A 21,477-nucleotide genomic window follows, 5' to 3' on the forward strand; every position below is an offset into this window, starting at 1 on the left:
ATCCTTTCCTACAGGCCTCCACTGAAGGACCCTCCAGCGGGACCGAAGAAACCAGCCAGGGAGACTCGAGTTCGGGTGATTCCGAGAGGTCCACTACCCGGAGCCGGACGGCCGCCGGCGCCGGCTTCCAAGAAAAGGTCGATCACCGAACCCCTTGCTCCCCGGCTCCGACCGGATCGGGGTTACGCACGAAGCACCGCTGTGTCAAAAGGGCTCGTAAGAACCCACAAGCCTCTTCATCAAGCCAGGAGGTCTCAAATGTAATTATCTTCTTGGCCACGCTTTCATGCTGTCCCGTTATCATTTGGATTCGGCTAATCACTCCCCCCTGCAGCCTGCGGAAATTTCTAGCGGAGATGTTGAGGAGGTACCGAGGCCGTCCGCTACTCTGGATCTAGCTACCTCGACGATAGCGGCTGCCCAAGTGGCTGACCCACCCGAGTCCACAGAGAAGCCGATGGTTACGGCGTCGGCTGTTCCTCCTTCCTTGGGAGAGGTATGTTTCCCTTCTCTGGCTCCATCAATTCCCCCATTGCCTGCTAAACTCACTTTGTTTACCCTATCAGGGTTGTGATCTGTCGAGCTTGCTTATGTTCGACCCAGAATCCATCGAACCAACTTCTTCCAAGGCAAGTGGAGAGCCGAACCCTAGTACGGTCCGTGGCCCACTCCAACGTCTCAAAGACTTGCTTTCCGCCTCAACCGAGACTCGATTGAAAATTCCGAGGAAGCCAAAGGCATCTTCGAGGATATCCGGCCTCATCTCCCTATGACCCCGCAAGTTAAGCTTCGGCCCGCTCGTTACCTTGTCGGCCTTCAAGTCAAGGGTGGAAACGGCTCGCCAAAGGATTACTCTTCGCCACTCCCAACTTCCGCCGAGAGCCGACATTGCCGAAAAGTGTCGACGGCTCAATGAGAAGAAGGCTGCTGCGGACGCCAAGACGGACACTTCCGCCACTCGCGCCGAACTCGAGACCCTCGCGCAAGGAGCCGGAGAATCTTGAAGAGAAGGTAAGGGTGACCAAACAGCTCATCCAAGACAAGGAAGCCCTTGTTGCCCGTTCTCAAGACGAAGCAAGAGGCCTCACGGCCCGATCCGAAGACCGATCCGGCTGAAATCCGTACCCCGAGCAATCAGCCGGTGACGGGTAAGGACGAGGATGACCAGGCCGAGGTTGCCGAGGCGGATCGCATCCGTGTTGACGCCGTCCTTGCCCTCGGCGTGTTTCTTCAGTAGGGCCGTCAGAGATAGATGATGTTTCGCCAGACTGGGTCTTGCTGTACTTGCTGCACTTGTGCTTGCTAATAAATTTTTTTTTTTTTTTTTTACTGGCCGATGACTTTCCATCGGCTCCTGACATTTCGCCGCCTATGCGTCTGTTTGCTGGTCATATGCCTCCCCCGAGCCGATTCTGTCAGGTGACTGCAGATATTGGCTTTGCATTATACCAAAGGGCTGTACTCGTACGCCGGCTCCGTTGGGATTCGTGTAGCCGACGTGGCTGCCGTTCGTTAGATCACCATTGAACCCAAGCAGATCGTGCGGTGAGACTAACCTTGGTCGACTCGCTAGATCAAAGCGCTCCATGAAGGTTTCGTAATATCCCTCGTGTAATCCTGGAGCACTAGGCCCTGTCGGGAGTACCAGCCGATGTATCATTTATGCTTGGGTATCCCTTCAATAGAGCGATCATCTTACTCTTGAGCTGTGGATCCACCTTGATCATCACTAGGACTTGGTGGCAGCGTCGGAGCCGATTGCGTGGGTCGGCTCCTTCTTCATTCTTGCTATGAGAGCGGCTGCCCTCATCATTACCCTTACTAGGGCGGTACCCAAGTTCTACCATGTTGATGCTGAACAAGTGTCCTGGTTGACCCTGGGAACGGGTTCTGTGGAAAGAGCCGATGAGTTCGGCTTTGAGGACTGCCTTGATTTCGCCATGCTTCTTCTTGAACTCATTAGGCAGATCCGCGCACGTGACCGGAGTATCTTCCGCCATCTCGGATGTAGATGGCGATGTGGCGGATGTTGAAGGTTTGTCCCACCGGGCGTGCCAGAATGTGTTGACGTCAGAAACCCACCGGCGGGTAGAGACGGGCAACACCGTAGAGCCGGGAACAACTAGGGCTGCGGCCGGCCCTAGTCCCTCTGAGCGACGGCCCGCAAAGCCTCCTGGTCGCACGCACCGATGTTTATCACAAGGGCGTGCCACCTGACCTATACCTGGTCGGGAAGGTGTGGATGATGCCTCGCTTAGTTTCCTGCAGGGCACACACGTAAACGTTAAATACGAGCCTCGATCGGCTCTCGGGTTATCCCGTGAATCGGCTCAAAGAGCCGATCCACCCATGATTCGGACGAGGTGTCCGAATATATGGTGGTCCTCGCTTGATCAAGGTAAAGCTAATGAGATCTACGACGATGTGGGGTTTTCACCGCATAATCGGATCATCCTACTCCAGGTTGGGCCTCGCGGCCACGCACGGTGATCGTAAGCCGATCCTAAGCAAGGCCTAAAAACCAACACGAGGTTGATCCTCGGAACATCCCGCTTAGGGCCAACGAACGACACCCTACGTGCCGCTGGATCCTCCCCCCTTTGTAAGGCCTAACTATTGCAGATATTAAACTAATCCTTGTAGAACAAGGAGTAATCGTAACAGATCAGATCTACTAAACTATGATCAAGCGGGGTGCCGCCCCTACGCCTAAGATAGGCGTAAGGGCGGCTAGACATGCAAGGGTTGCACTACGAAAGCATGTAGCATGAAGAACAATGCTAACCCTAACATGTCTAAGATAACTACGTTGCTCGCCATCAAAAAGGCTTCGCACGAGCAACGCGTGAACAACGTAGGCAGGCTTGTGCTGCCTAGATCGCAAGATGCGATCTAGGCAGCATGATGCTTACCGGTAGAAACCCTCGAGACGAAGGGGTTGGCGATGCGCCGAGATTTGTTTGTGGTTGAACGTTGGTTGTTGTTTATTCCATAAACCCTAGGTACATATTTATAGTCCAGCGGACTTTCTAATGTGGGCGTGCACTAAACCGTGCACGAGTAAGATTCTATCTCTAAACTAAGATGCGATCTAATATGTTACAGATACACGGGCAATTAAGCCCATCTTGGTATAAAAGGCCGATTCATGTATTCCTTCTATATATATTTCTTCAAGCCCATCTTGATCGCGGCCCACCTCTGACTTGGTCAAATTCTGGTGATAACAGAATCTGAACGTCAACCATTGGCATTGGCTGTAGTTGAACAACCGAGAAAATGAAGAACAACCTCCAACCAAACCGGTTAAATTTCAAGGCATTTTTGCAAGAATCGCATGTGATTTCTTTTTTGGCGTTGCATGCAATTGGCCCTCCCTTTATTTTACGCCACGCTCCGCCACTAGCTAGTTCATCGTACGCCCTTACTGCTTTAGGAGGGCCACAAAGCAGATTTTACTCTAAGGGATGTGACTTATTCTTGTAGAAATATTTTGATCCTTATTTATTTATATATATGTGCGTTCATGATCCTTTTTTTCTCTCTATATTACGCATGTGCTCGGTGACTAGGACATGAGAAAAACCTTGTCAACCAAACAGCACAAGCAAAGCTAAATTGGAAAACATGCTAATTGCCACTAGATGGGCACGTGCTCAATGACTAGATGAATAAAAAAGCTTGCCAAAACTGGAGAACGTGTCAAATACCGTTAAGCCATCACAATGCAATGAAAGTAGGATGAATGGATGCCACTTTCTTGGAGAAAAAACACAAGGGTGCTAGCACACATTGCATTCAACACATAGCGGTACGGTAGATCATTCCACGCCTTAGGAGGACCACGAAGCAGATTTTGTTCTAAGCAAGTGTGAGTTATCCTTTTACAGAATCCGTGCGCAACTTGTAGGAGGATAAACCATATCCGGGGCCCAATTTGCTCATGAATGGGGCATTTGAGCATTAAAGACTTCAATCTCTCCCATGCTTGGGCAATACTCTCTCCATCATGAGGCCAAAAATTATATATGCGGTTTCGGTCTTTGTGAATTTCACTTGGAGGATAGAATTTAGAATAAAATAGAGGCACAATATCCTTCCAATCAAGAGAATGCCCATCCTTCAGCAGTTTATACCAATGCGCCGCTTTACCAGACATCGATATAGAGAATAGTTTCTTCCTAACTTCATCCATAGAGATACCTGCACACTTGAATAACCCGCATAATTCATGCAAAAACAATAAATGATCTCCAGGATGGACAGTTCCATCCCCTTCATAGCGGTTATCCATAACATGTTCAATAATTTTCATAGGTATTTTATATGGAATACTTTCGACAGGTGGATTTAAAATATCACAAGCATCATTCGAATCACCACATATTGGAGACAAAGCATTATCAGGGCAAATCTTCTCCCCTAAAGATGGGAAGCTAAAAAGATCATAAAAACTAGCTTCCCCAAGCTTAGACTTCTCCATAGCATTAGCAGTAATTGCGTTCATACTAATATCATTGCTACTAGCATGTAAATAAGGTTCCATAGGTTTTTAAATTTTTGCATCACACAATTCATGTCTTAACTCAGGAAATAGATTGAAAAGCTCACTGTTGTTTTCCATTACGCCTAACTAGTGAAAAATAAAAACAAGAAACAAAAAGATGCAATTGCAGGATCTAAAGGAAATAGCTTCGAGCACTCACACACCGGCAATAGTGCTAGGAAATAGCTTAGTAGTCGGAGGATGTGAATACCTTTTACCTTACCTCCCCGGCAACGGCGCCAGAAAATAGCTTGATGTCTACGCACGCTTCTATTCCTGTAGACATTGTTGGGCCTCCAAGAGCAGATGTTTGTAGAACAGCAGCAAGTTTCCCTTAAGTGAATCACCCAAGGTTTATCGAACTCAGGGAGGTAGAGGTCAAAGATATCCCTCTCAAGCAACCCTGTAATTACGATACAAGAAGTCTCTTGTGTCCCCAACACACCCAATACACTTGTCAGATGTATAGGTGCACTAGTTCGGCGAAGAGATAGTGAAATACAAGTAATATGGATGATTGTAAGTAGTAATTGCAATCTGAAATAAAGATGGCAGCAAGCAAACATGTAACAGAACTTGTTGGAAACGGTGTTTCAATGCTTAGAAACAAGGCCTAGGGATCATACTTTCACTAGTGGACACTCTCAACATTGCAATCATAATTGAATATAAATATAAGCACTTCATCATACTACTCTCTTATTGGATAGAGAACTCAAATTCATTGGGCAAGTGTGCAAAAGCACACCTCAAAGGCGTATTCCCAAGTACTAATAAACACCCCACACCGTCACCGTGAGCATTCATAGGAGGTACTAACACACCACAATTCATAAGGGAGTTACACACGGCGCACACACTATCACCATTACACCGAGGTCACAGTAACCCCAAAGTTCACATAATTAAGCACTTGAATAGCATATGACATCTAGATTACAAAGCTCATCATATGGATCTCAATCATGTAAGGCAGCTCATGAGATCATTGTATTGAAGTACATAAGAGAGAGAGATTAACCACATAGCTACCGGTAGAGCCCTCAGCCTCGGGGGAGAACTACTCCCTCCTCATCATAGGAGACAGCAACGGCGATGAGGATGGCGATGGTGTCGATGGAGATGGCTCCGGGGGAATTCCCGTCCCGGCGAGGTGCCGGAACGAGACTCTCGTCCCCGAAACGGAGTTTCGCGATGGCGGCGGCGTCCCTGGAGTCTTTCTGGAGTTTCATCAATCGGTATCGAAGTTTTAGGTCACGAGGGCTTATATGGGCGAAGAGGCGGCGCAAGAGGGGCACCAGGGCGCCCTCCCCACCTGGTGGCGCGGCCAGGCTTGAGCCCGCGCCCAGGTGTGGTTTGGGGCCTCCCTGGCCCGCCTCCGACTCTCCTTCGGTGATCTGGAACCTTTCGGGAAAAATAAGATATTTGTTCTTTGTTTCGTCGAATTCCGAGAATGTTGCCCGAACAGCCTTTCTGGAACCAAAAACAGCAGAAAACAGGAACTGGCACTGTGGCATCTTGTTAATAGGTTAGTTCCGGAAAATGCATAAAATCATTATAAAGTGTGAGCAAAACATGTAGGTATTGTCATAAAACTAGCATGGAACATCGGAAATTATAGATACGTTGGAGACGTATCGGTTGTCGATAAAAACTTTACCCTTGAATTTCTTTGTAAAATTACGTACCAAGTGTCGCATACATTCCCTATGCTCCACTCCAGGGAATACTGCTTCTACCGCAGTCTCCAAACCTTTGCAAGCGTCTGTGTGGATAACAAGTCCTGGTGGAGGACCTATAAGGTCGCGCAAATTCTGCAGAAACCAAGTCCAACTTTCCTGTGACTCAACCTCCGAAACTCCATAAGCAACAGGGAACATCCAATTATGTCCATCAACTGCAGTAGCAGCAACTAGCTGTCCTTTAAACCTGTCATGAAGAGCTGATGCATCCACGGCCAAATAAGGCCTGCAACCATCCAAAAAGCCTTTCCAGCAAGCTTTGAAACAAACAAAAGCCCTTCTAAATCATTCCTTGTGCATTACCTTCCCGCTTTTCAATTTGTAGGGAACTGTATGCTTGTCTATCGCTACAACACTGCCTGGACTAGCCATCTCCACTTCAGCTTTGAAAGTGTAAAGCAACTGAAAGCTTTCATTTCATGGACCATTGATCTTGTCAAGAGCCATTTCCATTGCATAGAACATCCTCATGTAAGGTACTTCCATTTTATACTTCTCAACCACCTTTTTTACGAGTGCTGTTGGACCAAGTGAAGGAATTTCTCTCAGCCAATCTAGGATTATATCTGCCAACCACCTAGTCTTCGCTAGCTTTATTTTCAGCTCGGCTCTCCCCCTAGAGGTGGACACCTATGGATCTCCTTATTCTTCTTTATCTCGAAACATAATGATAAGGGATGTCGGTAATAGATAACAAATTTTACACCGTGATCTAAATACACAGATTGGTTGGCGTAGTACTCGAACCAAGCCGCCTCGCGCATTGTGGATGCATGCGGCCTCCACCTACACCTTGGGTATGGGCATTTAACCGTGAACCTACCTGGCTCACTTTTAATAACCTCATAATTATTCTTAGTGAGAATGTGATATGTAGTAATTGCATTACGGCAATCCATCATCGTTTGAAACACGGTGCCTTCTGCAAGCTGAGGATCCTCCCTGTTCCACTCAATTGTTGGCAAGTCTTCACCTTCGTAATGGCTAAAACGAGGCTGTCATCGTTCTCATTCTTCTCTTCATCATCAGTGTCATCAAAGCTGGCACCAAAAGCAATATCTTCCATGTATTGATCCTCCATTGCCTGCTTACTGCATCGATCTACCAATTCGAGAAACATCAACTCATCCTCATCATCTTGAGGAGACCGATCCTCAATGTCCGCATCGTCCTCCACATCGACCGTACGAACGATCCGGCTACCACTAGCACCGGGGACGGATGGTGCCGTTGTGGACCTACAAGGAGCGCCACGGCGCACACTATTAGCGAGGCAGCGAGCGGTAGAGAGACATGATGCCCGACCACCGATGATGCCCCGGCACCGGATGATGCCCGGCCCCTATCCACATGGATACGAATTTTACCGAACCGGCAAGAAGCATTCAAAGCAAAAAGAATTCCCAGATCGTCTTCGGAAATTAGTGGAACAAATCTTCCCTCCGGGCTGTTGAAATATTCGAAATGAACTGCATCGAAAGAGCTCCGGTGTACTTATCGTAGATGTTAGCTTTGAAATCCCTCAACGAGATGGTGGTTGCAACCACCGCAGGGAAGTAAAACCCATTCTTATAGCGTTTAGAATCACGCGTAAAGCTAGAATCCAGCCTAACCACCAGCCGAAAATCCAGGTCTTCGGATCCATCCTATTCGAAAAGCAACGCAGATTAGTTGAGCAACAACGATTGGCGCTCAAAAACTGCCTACTGTTAATTCACATAGGCAGACGATGCTTACCCAGATGGAATCCATGCGTTAGATCCCTCCGATTCCCAATCTTCTCCACGGCTGACGGGAATAGTCGGCACACCAGACGGAATTACAAAGAGGACAGGGGTAGATCTAGATCTGGTGGAGGCGGAGCCCGGGGGTGGTGGTGGGGACGGGGCCGGCTCGGCGGCGGACGACGCCATAAGGTAGGTGGGCAGGACGGCGTGGCGGCGGAGGGGCGATGTGTGAGCTCCTCCAGTCTCGGGCGGAGGGAAAGCTTTGGGTCAGCCTCTTCCGATCAACGATCAACACATTTCGAAAGCAACGGTCAAGTCAAAACCACCGTGGCTCCCTAGCCGTCACCGGTAACGGAAGGCCTCTAACCAGACGGCAACCCTCCCGTCCGAGCCTCTGCGAGGGGTTTAGAGGGAGGGGAAAACTGAGGAAAAGTTAAGAGGCTGGGGAAAACTGAGTACAACTAACGAACCAGGGGCACGAGAACAAAAAACCCTTTAAACTATTTCAAAATTTAAGATTTCAAATCTATGAGGTGTAGCACCTCATTTAAATCATTTTCCCAAGTGAGAAGAAGTAATATGATGACCTTAGTTACCTGGTCTCATACTTGCTCACTTGAGGATATTAAATCAAATAGTATTTAAATTGCATGAGGTATAGAACCTCATTTAATTCATTTTCTCTCTTATGATAAATGTGAAGTGTTGACCTTGGTCAACATGTGATCATACATTGTTATTGAGGAGATTAAATCTTAACAAGATTCAATGAGAGGAAATTATTTCTCCAAACTAAAGAGAAACCCTAATCCACCTTTCAATGAGAGGAAACTCTTTTCCCAACACTAAGTAAGGAAACCCTAGCATAATTTTGGGTAGCAATGTCAAGTGATGATGCTAGATCATTTGTGTGAGCCATTAAGGCTAAGTAAGTCTACTTAAGTATTGTTTGGTGATTGTATCCTCGTATACGTTTATAGACGCTAGTACCGGAGAGTATCAAGAGGAGGAGGCATTCTACCAAGAGGAAGGAGAAGAGAACTTTGATCACTACCCCAATCAAGGCAAGCTAGACTAATGCAAGCTATATTGTTGCAAGCTAATATTCTTGCAAGTTTCCCTTGTGCAAAGCTCTACAAGAGCAAGGCACCATTACATATTACTTTATGCTTAATGATCCTATCCCAAGTTTTTACCTTACAAGTTTTGACTTTGGTTTATCAAAGTTTATTTTTGATTCATGATTCACTTGGTTTAGTTATGGAGTAGTACAAGAGTATCACACTTAGCCTAGAAAGCTATAAGCTAATTAGCACCCCTCATGACTAGTTGCTAGTGCTAAAAACTAAAGATGACTACTCTAGATGGGAACATGTGACTTGAAATGACTTTGAAAACTTTGGAATGATGAGTCATTCTACTAAAAGCTTTTGAAGGTGAATATGACTTGTGAATGACTTGGTGAAATTTTACAAAACTGATGGTTTGGTTCGGATGCGATACCATTCCAATTCTTAAGTACCCCCACAATACCTGAATCTGGGTAAGGCTTAACTGGAAACTTATGTATTTTAGTATGGGTTCCCTCTGAACAAGCGTCATAGGGGTTATGCCGAGGCTGCCTCCATTGAAAGTGAAATGACGTGAAATGAGGTGAATGTCCTACCCAAGCCCTATGCAGTTCCCGGGTTGGCGGTTTGCTCTCACCGGGAGGCCAAGCTCATGGGGAGAGGTACCTATACTAGCGTATGTAAATGAAAGGTTATGATTGGTAGTTCGCGCACTGAGTGTGATAAATCAGGGCCAGTTACCCCTGACGGACTATTGCAATTGTTGTGGCACAAGTGTATGACCTCTGCAGAGTTTAAACTATTCGAATAGCCGCGTCCGCGGTCATGGACAGTTGGAAAGGCCATACTGTTTCGTCATCAGAATTTTTCTAGAAATATGAAAGGTGACTTGTGACTTGAGTTTGAAAGGTGACTTTGACTTTGAATCACAAAAGAGTTGTGGGAATGACACTAATGTTCCCACTTGAGTTAAGTTAGGCAAATGAGGAGTCTTTGTTTACTAAATGCTTATGAAATAAAACTGGCTTTATGCAAATGAACCTAGAGCTTAGAACCCCATTGATATAATTGTTAGTGCTTACACTAATATTAGTTTGCGAGTACTTTAAAGTACTCATGGCTTTGTCCCTGGCTATTCAAATGGCCAGACTATGAAGAAGAGCCCCAGCACCAGGATGAAGGACAGCAGGACGTCTACGACAACTAGGACCACTCCTGACGTCAACAGTTGCATGTGGAACATATGGACTACTACTACGCTATTTCGCTTCCGCTTTATGTTTTGTACTTGATCAATAGATCAACTATTATTGTAATGAGACTGGATCATGTGATCCTTTATTTGTAAGACTATTATGATGTTGTAATGAATGATGTTCTGTGATATCAATCTATTATGTCTCGCAAAAACAATATTCCTGGGATTGCGATGAATGGCATAATAGGCATCTGGACTTAAAAAGCTCGGGTGTTGACAGAAGACATCCAGAGGGCGATTGAGAAGATCAGGATCCTTCACGCGGCGACACGGGATGCTGTGGAGGACGTGCCGGTCTGAGTCTCCTCCTTTGTCTGACGTCATGTATCCCTAGTTTGTTCTCCAGACTTGTTATGTGTGCCCAGCCCTCGTGCTGCTGGCGGTCTGTGTGAGACTCTTGGTGTGTGCCCAGCCTTCGAGCTGCGGGCTGTGTTGTTTTGTTTTGCTATCGTTGTGAACCTTGTGGCCGTGGGGCTTTATTAATTTAAAGCCGAGCTCTGCTCGAGCTTTCTGTCTAACCCCTAAAATTTCTTTTTCTAGATTTTTTGCTTCTTCCATCCAATCTCTACGGCATATCTGTGTAGCTCTCACCTTCTTCTTCTAGTTAAAACTAGGCTAAACCAAAAGAAGCTGCATCTGGAATTCCAGATCGTGGTCGCCTGGCCGTAGCCCATGGTGCCGCCTGCCACCGTGGACTAGTGGACTGCCATTGAGCAAGGTATACAAAAAATTAAGTCGTGATTTTTTAATCCCCTTGCCATGTAGTTGATCTGAATCTAAAAACTCACCTTGCTTTGTTGGATTCAATGCTCAGTTGGATTGTACATACCCACCATGACTGGAGTAGAACCACTTTGGTTTTAAGTCTTCAAGATGAAGTAATGGAAAAAATTTACAAAAGAAAAGGAGATGGTGCATTTGCAACTATCGAAGGTTCTTCTACTCCTGAATCTGAACGTGAACCATTGGCATTGGCTGTAGTTGAACAACCGAGACAAAATGATCCTTTTTTCCCCTAGATTACACACGTGCCCATGCATGTGCCTGGTGACTAGGATAGGAGAAAAAACCTTGTCAACCAAACAGCACAAGCAAAGCCAAATTGGAAATTGGAAAACATGCTAATTGCCACTAGCTAGGCACGTGCTCAATGACTGGATCAAGAAAAAAGCTTGCCAAAATTGGAGAACGTGTCAAATACCGTTAAGCCATCACAATGCAACTATGAAGGAATGCCACTTTTTTCTAGGAGAAAAACAAAAGGGTGCTAGCGCACATTGCATTCAACACATAGCGGTAGAGTAGATCATTTCACGCCCTAGGAGGACCACGAAGCAGATTTTGTTGTAAGCAAGTGTGAGTTATTCTTTCACAGAATCCGTGCGCAACTTGCAGGAGGATAAACCATATATCCGGGGCTCCATTTCCACCCCAATTCGCACATCTTCGTTGTGCTAGCTCACAACAGTGGCTCCGTGAGCCTTGTCCACCACGTAGACGAACCGCCGGGGCCCATGGCCTGAGGCTGTTGGGCCCGCAGCGGAAACAGAACGTGGGTGTACGACCTCCCTCGCCGTTCGTCTTCTTCTTCCAGATCACGGCATACCACGTCAGCGCCGCGCCGCGTCCACGCTGGGCTGGGCGCGCGAGCATATATATATAACTGAAAAAAGAGATGGAGAGATAGGATATTTTTCTCCCGGTGGTGGCTGCACAAAAATACAGAAACAGGACCCGAAATATCCAGGAAGCCTGGCTCCGAGGCTTCCCATCCATCCCCTGAAGCGAAGCCTCGTCCAACGCCACGCCGCCGAGTCACGCCTCCTTCCCAGTCCACAACTGCTTTGCTCTCCCCCCAATCCCTTCCTCCTCCCAGCTCGCCTCTCGCTTCGCCGGAGGGACGAGCGCCGGCCGGGGGATGGAGATCGACGCGGCGGTGCGGGCCAGCAGCGACGGCCGCCTGCGCACCAAGTACGACAGCGCCGTCTACGTCGTCCAGCGAGCCTTCGCGCTCTACCCGTACGCCCCCACCCCCCACATTTACTCTCCACCTCCAATTCATTCGATCAGTACTACTAGTGTTTTACTTCCCTGCCCAGTCCATCCACCGGGAACCGGGGAATCTGGGATAGCACTCCTTGCCGCGCGATTGGGTTTGGCTCGTTCGGCGATCGCGAGTGGCGGCGAGGCCGCTGGGGGTTCTGTTGACCGATCAGGCGGAGAGATGGGGGCGGGCGGGTAGCTGGACTGCTGGAGCACGCATCGGCGGAGGGATACGGTCGTTCTCGGTACTCGGTAGGAAGATTTGAGTTGGGGGCAGACTGGCTAGATCTTAAGCTGCTTGGCTCTGCGCCTGTTTTCCTCCAATGCGCTATCTTATCTCCGTGTGTACTACTACTTGTATTTCCACCTGCAGAAAACGCAGTTATGCCTCATGTGGTGGTGGTTGTGTCAGCGATTTACGGGTTTCGTCCCTGCTGTTCCAATGGAAAATATGCTGTCATTTTCAATTTGAGGCTCTATGGATCATTTTTATTACCTGGCAGAGTAGCATAGTCGCTGGTCTTAACTAATTGTTGCTGGATTCGTCGACCATAAACTCTTTTGCCTGTCCCCTTAGAGGATTAGACCCATGGTTTGTTGTTCATATGGTAATTCAAAGGACTAAAGTACTTAGAGATTTTGGGTAACTTCAGCTATTACTCAAGTTATTTAGAGCAGCTGTCATGAAGTTCCATTCCTGATGAAAGGGACTGAACAAACAAGTAAATACTGTATGGATTGGATTCACTATGTTCAAACTACTTGTAAAGCCTGTTCTCAAAATGTATATTGACAGTCTGAAGATTATGTATTCTCCTTGCGCTCTTTCAAAAAAGTTTTGTGTGTGGCTGTGTGTGTGCATGTTTGGGTGTAAATCTGTGGGTTGAGTGCCAAAACACGTTATGGATATTGGATACAATTCCAGTCTAAGTTTCTCATTTCGCCAGAAATTTCATTTTTGCAGGTTTGAGGAAATTGCCTTTAGCTTTAACGGTGGGAAGGATTCAACCGTAATATCTCATTTTCTCCTTTTCTCATCATTTGTTGTATGTTGTACTGATAATTAACATCCATCTGCAAGTTTGACAAGATATATATGTTATGTATCAATAGGTACTCCTGCATTTGATTCGGGCTGGCTACTATCTTCACAAAACAAGTTATGGTGAAGAAGCCCATATCGATACTTTTCAAAACTGCCCGCTGCGTACCATCTATTTCGAGACTCCATGTGCTTTTCCTGAAATCAACTCATTCACTTATGAAACAGTTTCAACGTAAGGACACACTAAGATCTGTTCCATTTTTTTGGGGGGCTATTCTTGAGAAGTTAAATGAATGATCTCCATCATGTTCTTTCTGTACTAGGTATGGTTTGCCATTGGAAACTATCGGGTTGGATTTCAAGTCTGGTCTAGAAGGCCTATTGAAAAAGAAGCCTACTAAAGCCATTTTCATTGGCACTAGAATTGGCGATCCAAATGCGGTAAATATGTTGTTACATTGTTCAGTTATTCTTCAAGTCTTCATAGACCTATTATATGCAGACTTGCGCCCATGTCCGCTCACAATTCTTCACACCTATTGCTATCTCCCACACCTATTAGTGATTCAGTTTGGAATTATAGGTTGGTCAAGAACAATTCTCTCCTAGTTCGCCTGGCTGGCCTCCTTTTATGAGGGTGAATCCTATCTTGGACTGGTCATACAGGTTTTTTTCTTCATCATGGAAATAATCAAGCTTGCATCCTGTAGACTGCTAATCCAAATGTAAGGAGCATTGTTTTTATGTGACAGGGATGTTTGGTCTTTCCTCTTGACCTGTAAGGTCAAATACTGCAGCCTTTATGATGAGGGGTGGGTTCTTTTACATTTTCACACTTTCAAATGTATATTTGCTCTTATGTCTTGTCATGTCTAGCCTCTAGGCCAAAAATGCAGTTTTCCATGCTGTTGGTCTAACAAAATCTCTAAGAATGAAGTATTTCCTCTACCTTTCGATGAGCAATTTTGTTAATTTTAAAGCTGGACTTTAGCTCATTTTTGTAAGGCCACCCTAAATTTTAAGCTGCTGAAAAGTGCTCTGATCTCTAGTACAAACATCCTAATTTGTATATGCTTTGTATACTTGCACTCATTGCAGGTATACATCCATTGGGAGCATATATGATACTGTTCCAAATGCACTTCTTTGTGATTCATCAAATGGGAAAAGCTTTAGACCAGCATACATGCTATCAGATGGAAGACTTGAAAGAGCTGGGAGAGCAAAGAAGACTAGTAGTAAAACAGAAACTAATTCTGTTGCAAGCAATGGCATAAGCAGCGCTGAGGGAGAACAAATCATCTCACGTTCGGCTTCAGTTATTGTAGTTGGTGATGAAATATTGTGCGTAATCTCTCATTCTTATATCTACAGATGCTGACTCTTGGATTTGCGTAGTTGTCCCTTGGTGAAAATAACACCCTTTATCTTTATTTTGATCATTGAAAAAAATTAGAACCGTGGCATAGCCTAGATGGTAGTCACGGGCTGATGCGCACCTGCCCGCGTGGGTAAAAATTCGAGCCTCAGTGCTCGCAATACCAGTGCGTACTCATGAATTCTTTTATAAAAATAAGCCAGGGATTCTTCCCCTAGGTCTCTTTAAATTTTTTTTGTTGAAATTTACGTTAAATCCCTTTAAACGCATTTTCTTTTTTGCCTTGGACTTTCGGATAAATGCTATATTGTATCTTTCTCTGCAGATCGCAGAGCAAATAAGATCAGCTATTTGCTTAGTTACACTTCTCCAGTCATTTGATGATTTTTGGATAAAGAAGACGGGTCTGATGATTTTAGCTCATTTTTCTAACTTAAGAGAAATAAACACAAAGTGCAAGGAATCATCCTAAAATCTGAAATACATTTTGTTACCGGGTTTAGTTATTACTGTCATAGAAGTTAGTGTTTCTCTTGATTATCCTTTATTGATGAGCGGACTTGGACATTTTGTGGGAAACTCTGTTTCTCTACACCAAATTGATATTTATCCATTTTTGTGCTTCAGGTTTGGCACAGTTGAGGATAAATTTGGTACAGCCTTGTGCAAGAAGCTTCGTGAAATTGGGTGGCGAGTTTCTCATGTAGCGGTTGTTCGCAATGAAGTAAGTGATGTTTAATGTATTTGCATAGCCGTATGTCCTACAATTCTTGTATAATGACTCAAATGTCAGCAAATAGATTGCTGCAGTATTGTTGTTGAGTGTACAATTAAGCTCTGACTCTGCCATGTTTCTTGTTATGTAAATTTAATGGGCATAATTTTATGGCATTGCAGACTGATTCTGTTGCCGAGGAAATTGAAAGATGTAAATCTACTGATGATGCGGTTAGTGTCTGTGGGCTTTTCATTTTTGAACCTTTTCAAGTTTGGTGTAATGGAATTGATGATGTACAGGTATTTCTTGTTGGGGGACTTGGGCCTCTGCATTCAGATATTTCATTGGCTGGTGTTGCAAAAGCATTTGGAGTTCGTCTGGTGCGTCTATTAAAACCTTCTTGCTGCTAAATGCTTCTTATAGTATTCCTTAGTGTTTGTTTTCCATTTTGGGGTATAAACTCTCATTGCTTCTAGTTTCCTTGGATGCGTTTGCTGCATTTTTCTATTAGGTAACAAAGGAAATCTTGTGTTCTGATCTATAGGGTTGCGCTATGACTAGCACAAGGAAATCATGTTGTGAGAGCACTAATGGCATGTGAAAACTACATAGCCATGTGTTGTTGTCATACGACATTTGCTGGTTAATGAGTTTCCCTTGATAATACCATTTCCTGGCATCAACTAATGTTTGCTTTTCATTTACATAGGCTCCTGATGAAGAATTTGAGGAGCATCTTAGTCAACTCATAGGGAACAGTTACATCGGTAATCGAAATGAGGTAATGTGGATTTAATAAGATTTTTTGATCTATGCATATACATGCTTATTCTGGGCAAAGTGCAAATTGCAAACTGCATTTCATAATTTAACTCATTTTCACTTCTCTTTAGATGGCTTTGTTGCCAGAAGGTATTACCGAATTATTACATCACAAAAGGCTGCCGTTGCCACTGGTATGTTCTGTTCTTTTGGTGCATTTCTCTTAGATCAGTACTGAAACATTTGATCACTTTTGTGCCCTTCATAGAGATCTAGGTTCCTCAAGACTAGCATATGGCAATAATATAGGTGCATATCCATTTGATAGAAACAGCTGGTGCAAAATGTCACTTCCTTTTAGCCGCAGGGTTTGATTTGGGCCCACATTTCAGTGAGAACACGTTGAGAAAAAGGATATTCAAAAGGAAAATATTGAGGATACTGAGATTCAAACTCGTTGCTGAAAGGCAATTTTCTTGGGAAACACGGGCCACTTTTATCTTGAAATTTTAATCACGTTTTTTCCTGAAATAGTCTGGCCTGCAATTGGCATTGACTAAAAAAATTATAGTCATAGTTGCAAGGAGTGCTCAGATTACATTTTTTTCTTAAATATGCTAGTATTTACTCCTATTTTGTCTTAAGATTGCCCCATAGATAATTTATTTGCTTTGCAGATAAAATGCAAGAATGTGATCATTCTTGCTGCAACTAATGTGGATGAACTGGATATGGAGTGGAATTGTCTTTTGGATACCCATGAGAGTGGTTTGGTGAGGGCGAAACCTTTTGTGTCAAAACATCTCAGCACCTCGCTCCCAGATGTATGTACCTTTATCATAGTTGAATTCATCTTCCTTTTTTTTTCTTGTGAGAACTATAAATATTTCCTGGAAAACTACTATCGCCATTCATATATATATGACATCTTACAAAGCATGCATCAACCTCTCTATCTTCCACCCATAATATATATAGAGAATATTTAGATTGGTCAGGTGAACCTAGTGTATTTTTTTTTTTTTTGAATTTTACCTAGTCTGAAACCAAGTTTCATATTTCATGTAGACCTATGTTCCTTGAGTTCTCAACATTAAAAGTGGAAATTTGCTTATTTCTTCAGTAATATAATTACTCTACAACAACAACAAAACCTTTTTCCCAAGCAAGTTGGGGTAGGCTAGATATGAAACCCAACAGAAATAAAAGGAAACCAAAGCAAGGAGAAATATAATTACTCTACCTTGACAATTTATATGCTGACAATACGTTTATGTGTTCTGTTGAACATTTTATTATATTTCTTTGCCTTACGATGTGGTTGACTCTACAGATCCAGTGGCACCCTAGAGTGGTTACAGTAGGATAATTGCATTTTTGTTTTACTATTCAGTCTTCTTGTCATTTATCTAAATTGACTCCGATGCCTTGGACTTCAGTCTTCTTGCATTCTTTTATCTTACATGGGTTCGCTGGATGCTTATTCAGGTCAAAATTGCTCCGGTGGTTGAAAAACTATGCTTAGAGTTCTCTGATGTTTACATAGGTATGTTGCCCTGTAATATAAGGCTCTTGTTTATTTACCTTGTTAGTTAGCAAGGTAAATGTTCTCATTATTGTTATGTTGTACCGGGAGTGGTGTTTTGCCACATGGGAGCATATCCTCCCTTTATTTTGAAATGCATGTTACACACATTTTGAAATTTTTAAAAAGTGAAGCGAAAAATTCACGTGTAAATCTTCACGTGCTACGTGCTCACAAAGTCGTTTCATGAAAAATCGACTTGTCATGTGGCGTGTGTAAAAAATACAAAAATTCAATGCTAAAAATAAGACTTTTCAGAAGATAAATTTTCTCTTTTTTACATAGATCATAAAAAATATTGGTTCCTCGCGAAACTTGACAAACACACGTATATTGTGGAAATGTACATGTAAAATTTTTTGTCAAAATTTTTCGACATTTCGAAATATAATTTTTTGGTAGAGGGAGCCGAATTGAATTTCCCTATTGTACCTTTGTATATGTGTTCTTCTCGGGTGTCATTTGATTATCATTGATTGATGTTTTCGATGTGCAGGAACTCATCGAATTTCTAGAACTGGGCCTTTGGTTGTGAATCTTCTTGGAAAGGTATAAGTATGAACTCTTCGCAGCAGACTCCTTTAACTGCACAAAGTAGCATAAACGATACAGACTACTCCCTCTGTCCCGTAATATAAGACATTTCTTACAACAATTTATACTGACTATCATCACAAGATATCACTATCCGAAACGTCTTGTATTACAGGATGGAGTAGTTATTTAAACTTCTAAATGTGTGATGTTACTGAGGAACTTGGTACTCTGGTTTGTGGGATCTTGTAAAACTTAATGACATATTAGGCAATAATGAGAGTTATTGCATCTCTTGCAAACAAAAACAGTCTGTAATCACCAACCGATGTGCTAACAAGAAAACTGGTGATAGAATTAGGTATTGGCTGCTCTAGAATCTGGAATTGATGACATAGGACTGAACCTTTTTACGAATATGCTTCAGTGCTTGACTTCCTTGAGTAATTTCTCTTACAGGACCGTTTTTTCTGAATTTCAGGATAACCAGAGGGTAGAAGGGGCCGCGGATAAGCTGACACGTAGCTTTGATGGACAATTTTCCCCAGTCAACAGTTGCAAATAAACTCAAGAGTCCACACACTTCCATATTTCTTCCACATTATTTCTGCTGGAAGTTCTGAAATTGTGCAGATCTAATGGTGCATTGTGGTGCTCAGATGCCTTCACCAGTGACTGGAATAAACCACTAAGCTACCACTCTGAAGCTCGAGATACTATTTAGGAAACATACAAATTTTGTATTACCCGTTTAGAACTGAATGAACAAGTGAAATGTTGAGGGCTTCAGCTAGTAACAAATTAACAACGGTAGCTTTGTATGGTCTATTTTGACTGGGCTAAGAGCTCTCAATTGTTTCATGGAAAATCAATTGAAGTTGATTATAGAATAACTTTGTTATTGATTCAGGTGTCTGCAATGCTTGATTTGTTCTTTTGGGTGGAGAGTAATGCTTGATTTGTTGCTAGTAGTATTATTGTTTTGTTTCTCTCGAATTCTGACCCTGTAGTTACTTGTTCTATCCTGTATCAGTGACAGCCTATAGAAAAGGCCACATAGTCCCCCCTCCAACTAATGAAATTTCCAAAATAAAATAAACACTAGAATTGCAGGCTCAATCTAGGTGAAAATAATGAGGGGTTAAATACCTACACATGAGCAAAAGCGCACTACGACTGTATTGTGGATGATTAGGAATAATTATCAACAAAAATACTTCTGCTGGAGCAAAAGCGCATGTATGAGCAGTACGACTTTTGTTCTTTGGTTTCAAGCTGATGAAAATGTTAAAAGAATTTGCATTGTTTTTATTTCGGTGTTTTTTTTTTTTACTTCTTGATGATTGATATAAAAACAAGGATACGTATAAAACCTAGAAGTGCCACACCCGACTAAGTTGAGTGTTGTCCATGCACTGCTTCCAAATCCCCCAATTGTGAGCATGATCACCGAAGAGGTTCCTTCCTCACAACGGTGGGTTGAAGTGGGAGGGTCCACATGGTGCATGAGAAGGAGTATACGATGAGAGTATGGTTCATGGACTCCTTTGTTTGGTCCCACTCGAGCGGTGAGCCAAACAGTGGTGGACGCACAAAAATATCCTAGGATGGGTACACACCTCTAATTTCTATTATTTTACTGCTCATGTGTGATAAAAATTTGCTCAAATGACTAAATATAAAACGTTTTCTAAAAATTCAGGATGGGCCACGGCCCACCCACCGTACCCACCCTTCTGCGTAGGCCCATGCATGGAGCCAAATGAAGGACCTCAACCTAGTTAGGGGAGCTAAACACTTCTAGTTTATCTTCTCGTAGGCATGGTACCATCCTCTGAAAGAAAACGTTACACCATCCATGTGTAATGGCCATCAAACATCCAACACCAAAGCACGGCATTTGGTGAATTCATGAGCGGCACACCAAAATTGTCTCCCGTCCTAGCAAAAAGGATTTGCGTTTTAGAAGAGATCATCACAAAAAAAATCTTTGGAGAAGTTTTCGCCAATATTAATTTGGCTAGTTTGTTGTATATCGTGGTAAACATCAATTCCACATGTGGGGATTGCTAGTGTATTGAACAAGAGCATGTGCAATGCTGCAAGTACTTGGAGATATAAGGTGCTTAGCAAAGTAGACCTTTTTGGCATCTAAAATAAATTAACATCCGAACTCGTCTTATAGGTAGGTGCTTAATTATGCGTAAATGTTTGAGAGATGCTTCTGCATTTAATTAGTATATTTACTCTCGAGGCCTTGCGTTAATGACTTCTTACCTAATTTTGTGCAATAAGGTATATGTCAAGATAGGTCTTGACACATGATTTTATAAGAACATCCCTCTCTTGTATCCAAACTATATATATATTCCTCCTAGCTATAAATGTATTCCATAATGATTATAGTTGTGAACTTTGTCTCTTAATGTCTTGAGCTATGTTGCACTAATAACATATCAAATTGGAGCGGATCAAGACCCTTAGACAAAGGCGGGGGCACACGTTATCCTGACCAATGTTAACCCACAAGGATAGACAAAAATTATCTTGTAACGCTCTTTTGAAGCGATATATTTAGGTGGGGATTCTCCCTGTGAATGTTTCAAAAAAGTTTGGCGTGACAACTCACCCATCGTGTTCCTGGACAATTATTGAGCACATCGTGACTATAGGTAGTAGTCAAACTAAATCTTTACCACTTCTTTTGGGAAAATATTACGTCATAAAATGCTACACATAGTACAGACCAGTTCAAAAGAACAGACAAAGTCCACGTCTTATAGCCGTTGCCACTTGGCCGTGCTGCCCCGTTTCACCACAAGACCTTATTAATAAAGACGAAAGCCAAGGGCCCATGTGAAACAATCACAGCCAAACCCAAGACGAAAACGCAAATTTCGAAAAACCGAAAGCCCCAGTCCCAGACTGACTAGCCGAGCGGCGGCCATCTCAAATCCAAATCCCGCTCTCCCCTCCCCTCCGCTCCCCATTTCGTCCTCTTCCCCGCCGCAGATCGCAAGCCCTAGACCTCGCCGGCGACCAGGGGAGGAGCCCCTCCCCCCGGCCCCT

At 43.8% G+C, this 21,477-nt stretch overlaps 1 protein-coding gene across 1 annotated transcript; it reads left to right on the plus strand.

Annotated features, from left to right (window-relative positions):
* The first annotated feature begins 12,116 nt into the window (after positions 1–12,116).
* LOC124666423 (FAD synthase) lies at positions 12,117–19,309 on the plus strand. The gene is made up of 16 exons (XM_047203760.1): positions 12,117–12,362; positions 13,351–13,396; positions 13,500–13,663; positions 13,755–13,872; positions 14,015–14,097; positions 14,184–14,243; positions 14,530–14,775; positions 15,437–15,533; positions 15,707–15,757; positions 15,827–15,907; positions 16,237–16,308; positions 16,421–16,483; positions 16,967–17,113; positions 17,778–17,835; positions 18,371–18,423; positions 18,890–19,309. The coding sequence occupies exons 1-16, from the start codon at positions 12,262–12,264 to the stop codon at positions 18,971–18,973; spliced, it is 1,524 nt and encodes a 507-aa protein (XP_047059716.1). The 5' UTR covers positions 12,117–12,261; the 3' UTR covers positions 18,974–19,309.
* The last annotated feature ends 2,168 nt before the right edge of the window (positions 19,310–21,477 follow it).

This window comes from Lolium rigidum, chromosome 6, assembly GCF_022539505.1.
Source record: "Lolium rigidum isolate FL_2022 chromosome 6, APGP_CSIRO_Lrig_0.1, whole genome shotgun sequence".
Lineage (NCBI taxonomy): Eukaryota > Viridiplantae > Streptophyta > Magnoliopsida > Poales > Poaceae > Lolium > Lolium rigidum.

Excerpts from the sequence above, each read along its gene's own strand:
- LOC124666423 (XM_047203760.1), top strand. The coding sequence starts at position 12,262 with ATGGAGATCGACGCGGCGGTGCGGGCCAGCAGCGACGGCCGCCTGCGC. Across the intron at positions 12,363-13,350 it reads CGAGCCTTCGCGCTCTACCC|GTTTGAGGAAATTGCCTTTA; the intron begins GTACGCCCCCAC and ends TCATTTTTGCAG. Across the intron at positions 13,664-13,754 it reads ACTTATGAAACAGTTTCAAC|GTATGGTTTGCCATTGGAAA; the intron begins GTAAGGACACAC and ends TTTCTGTACTAG.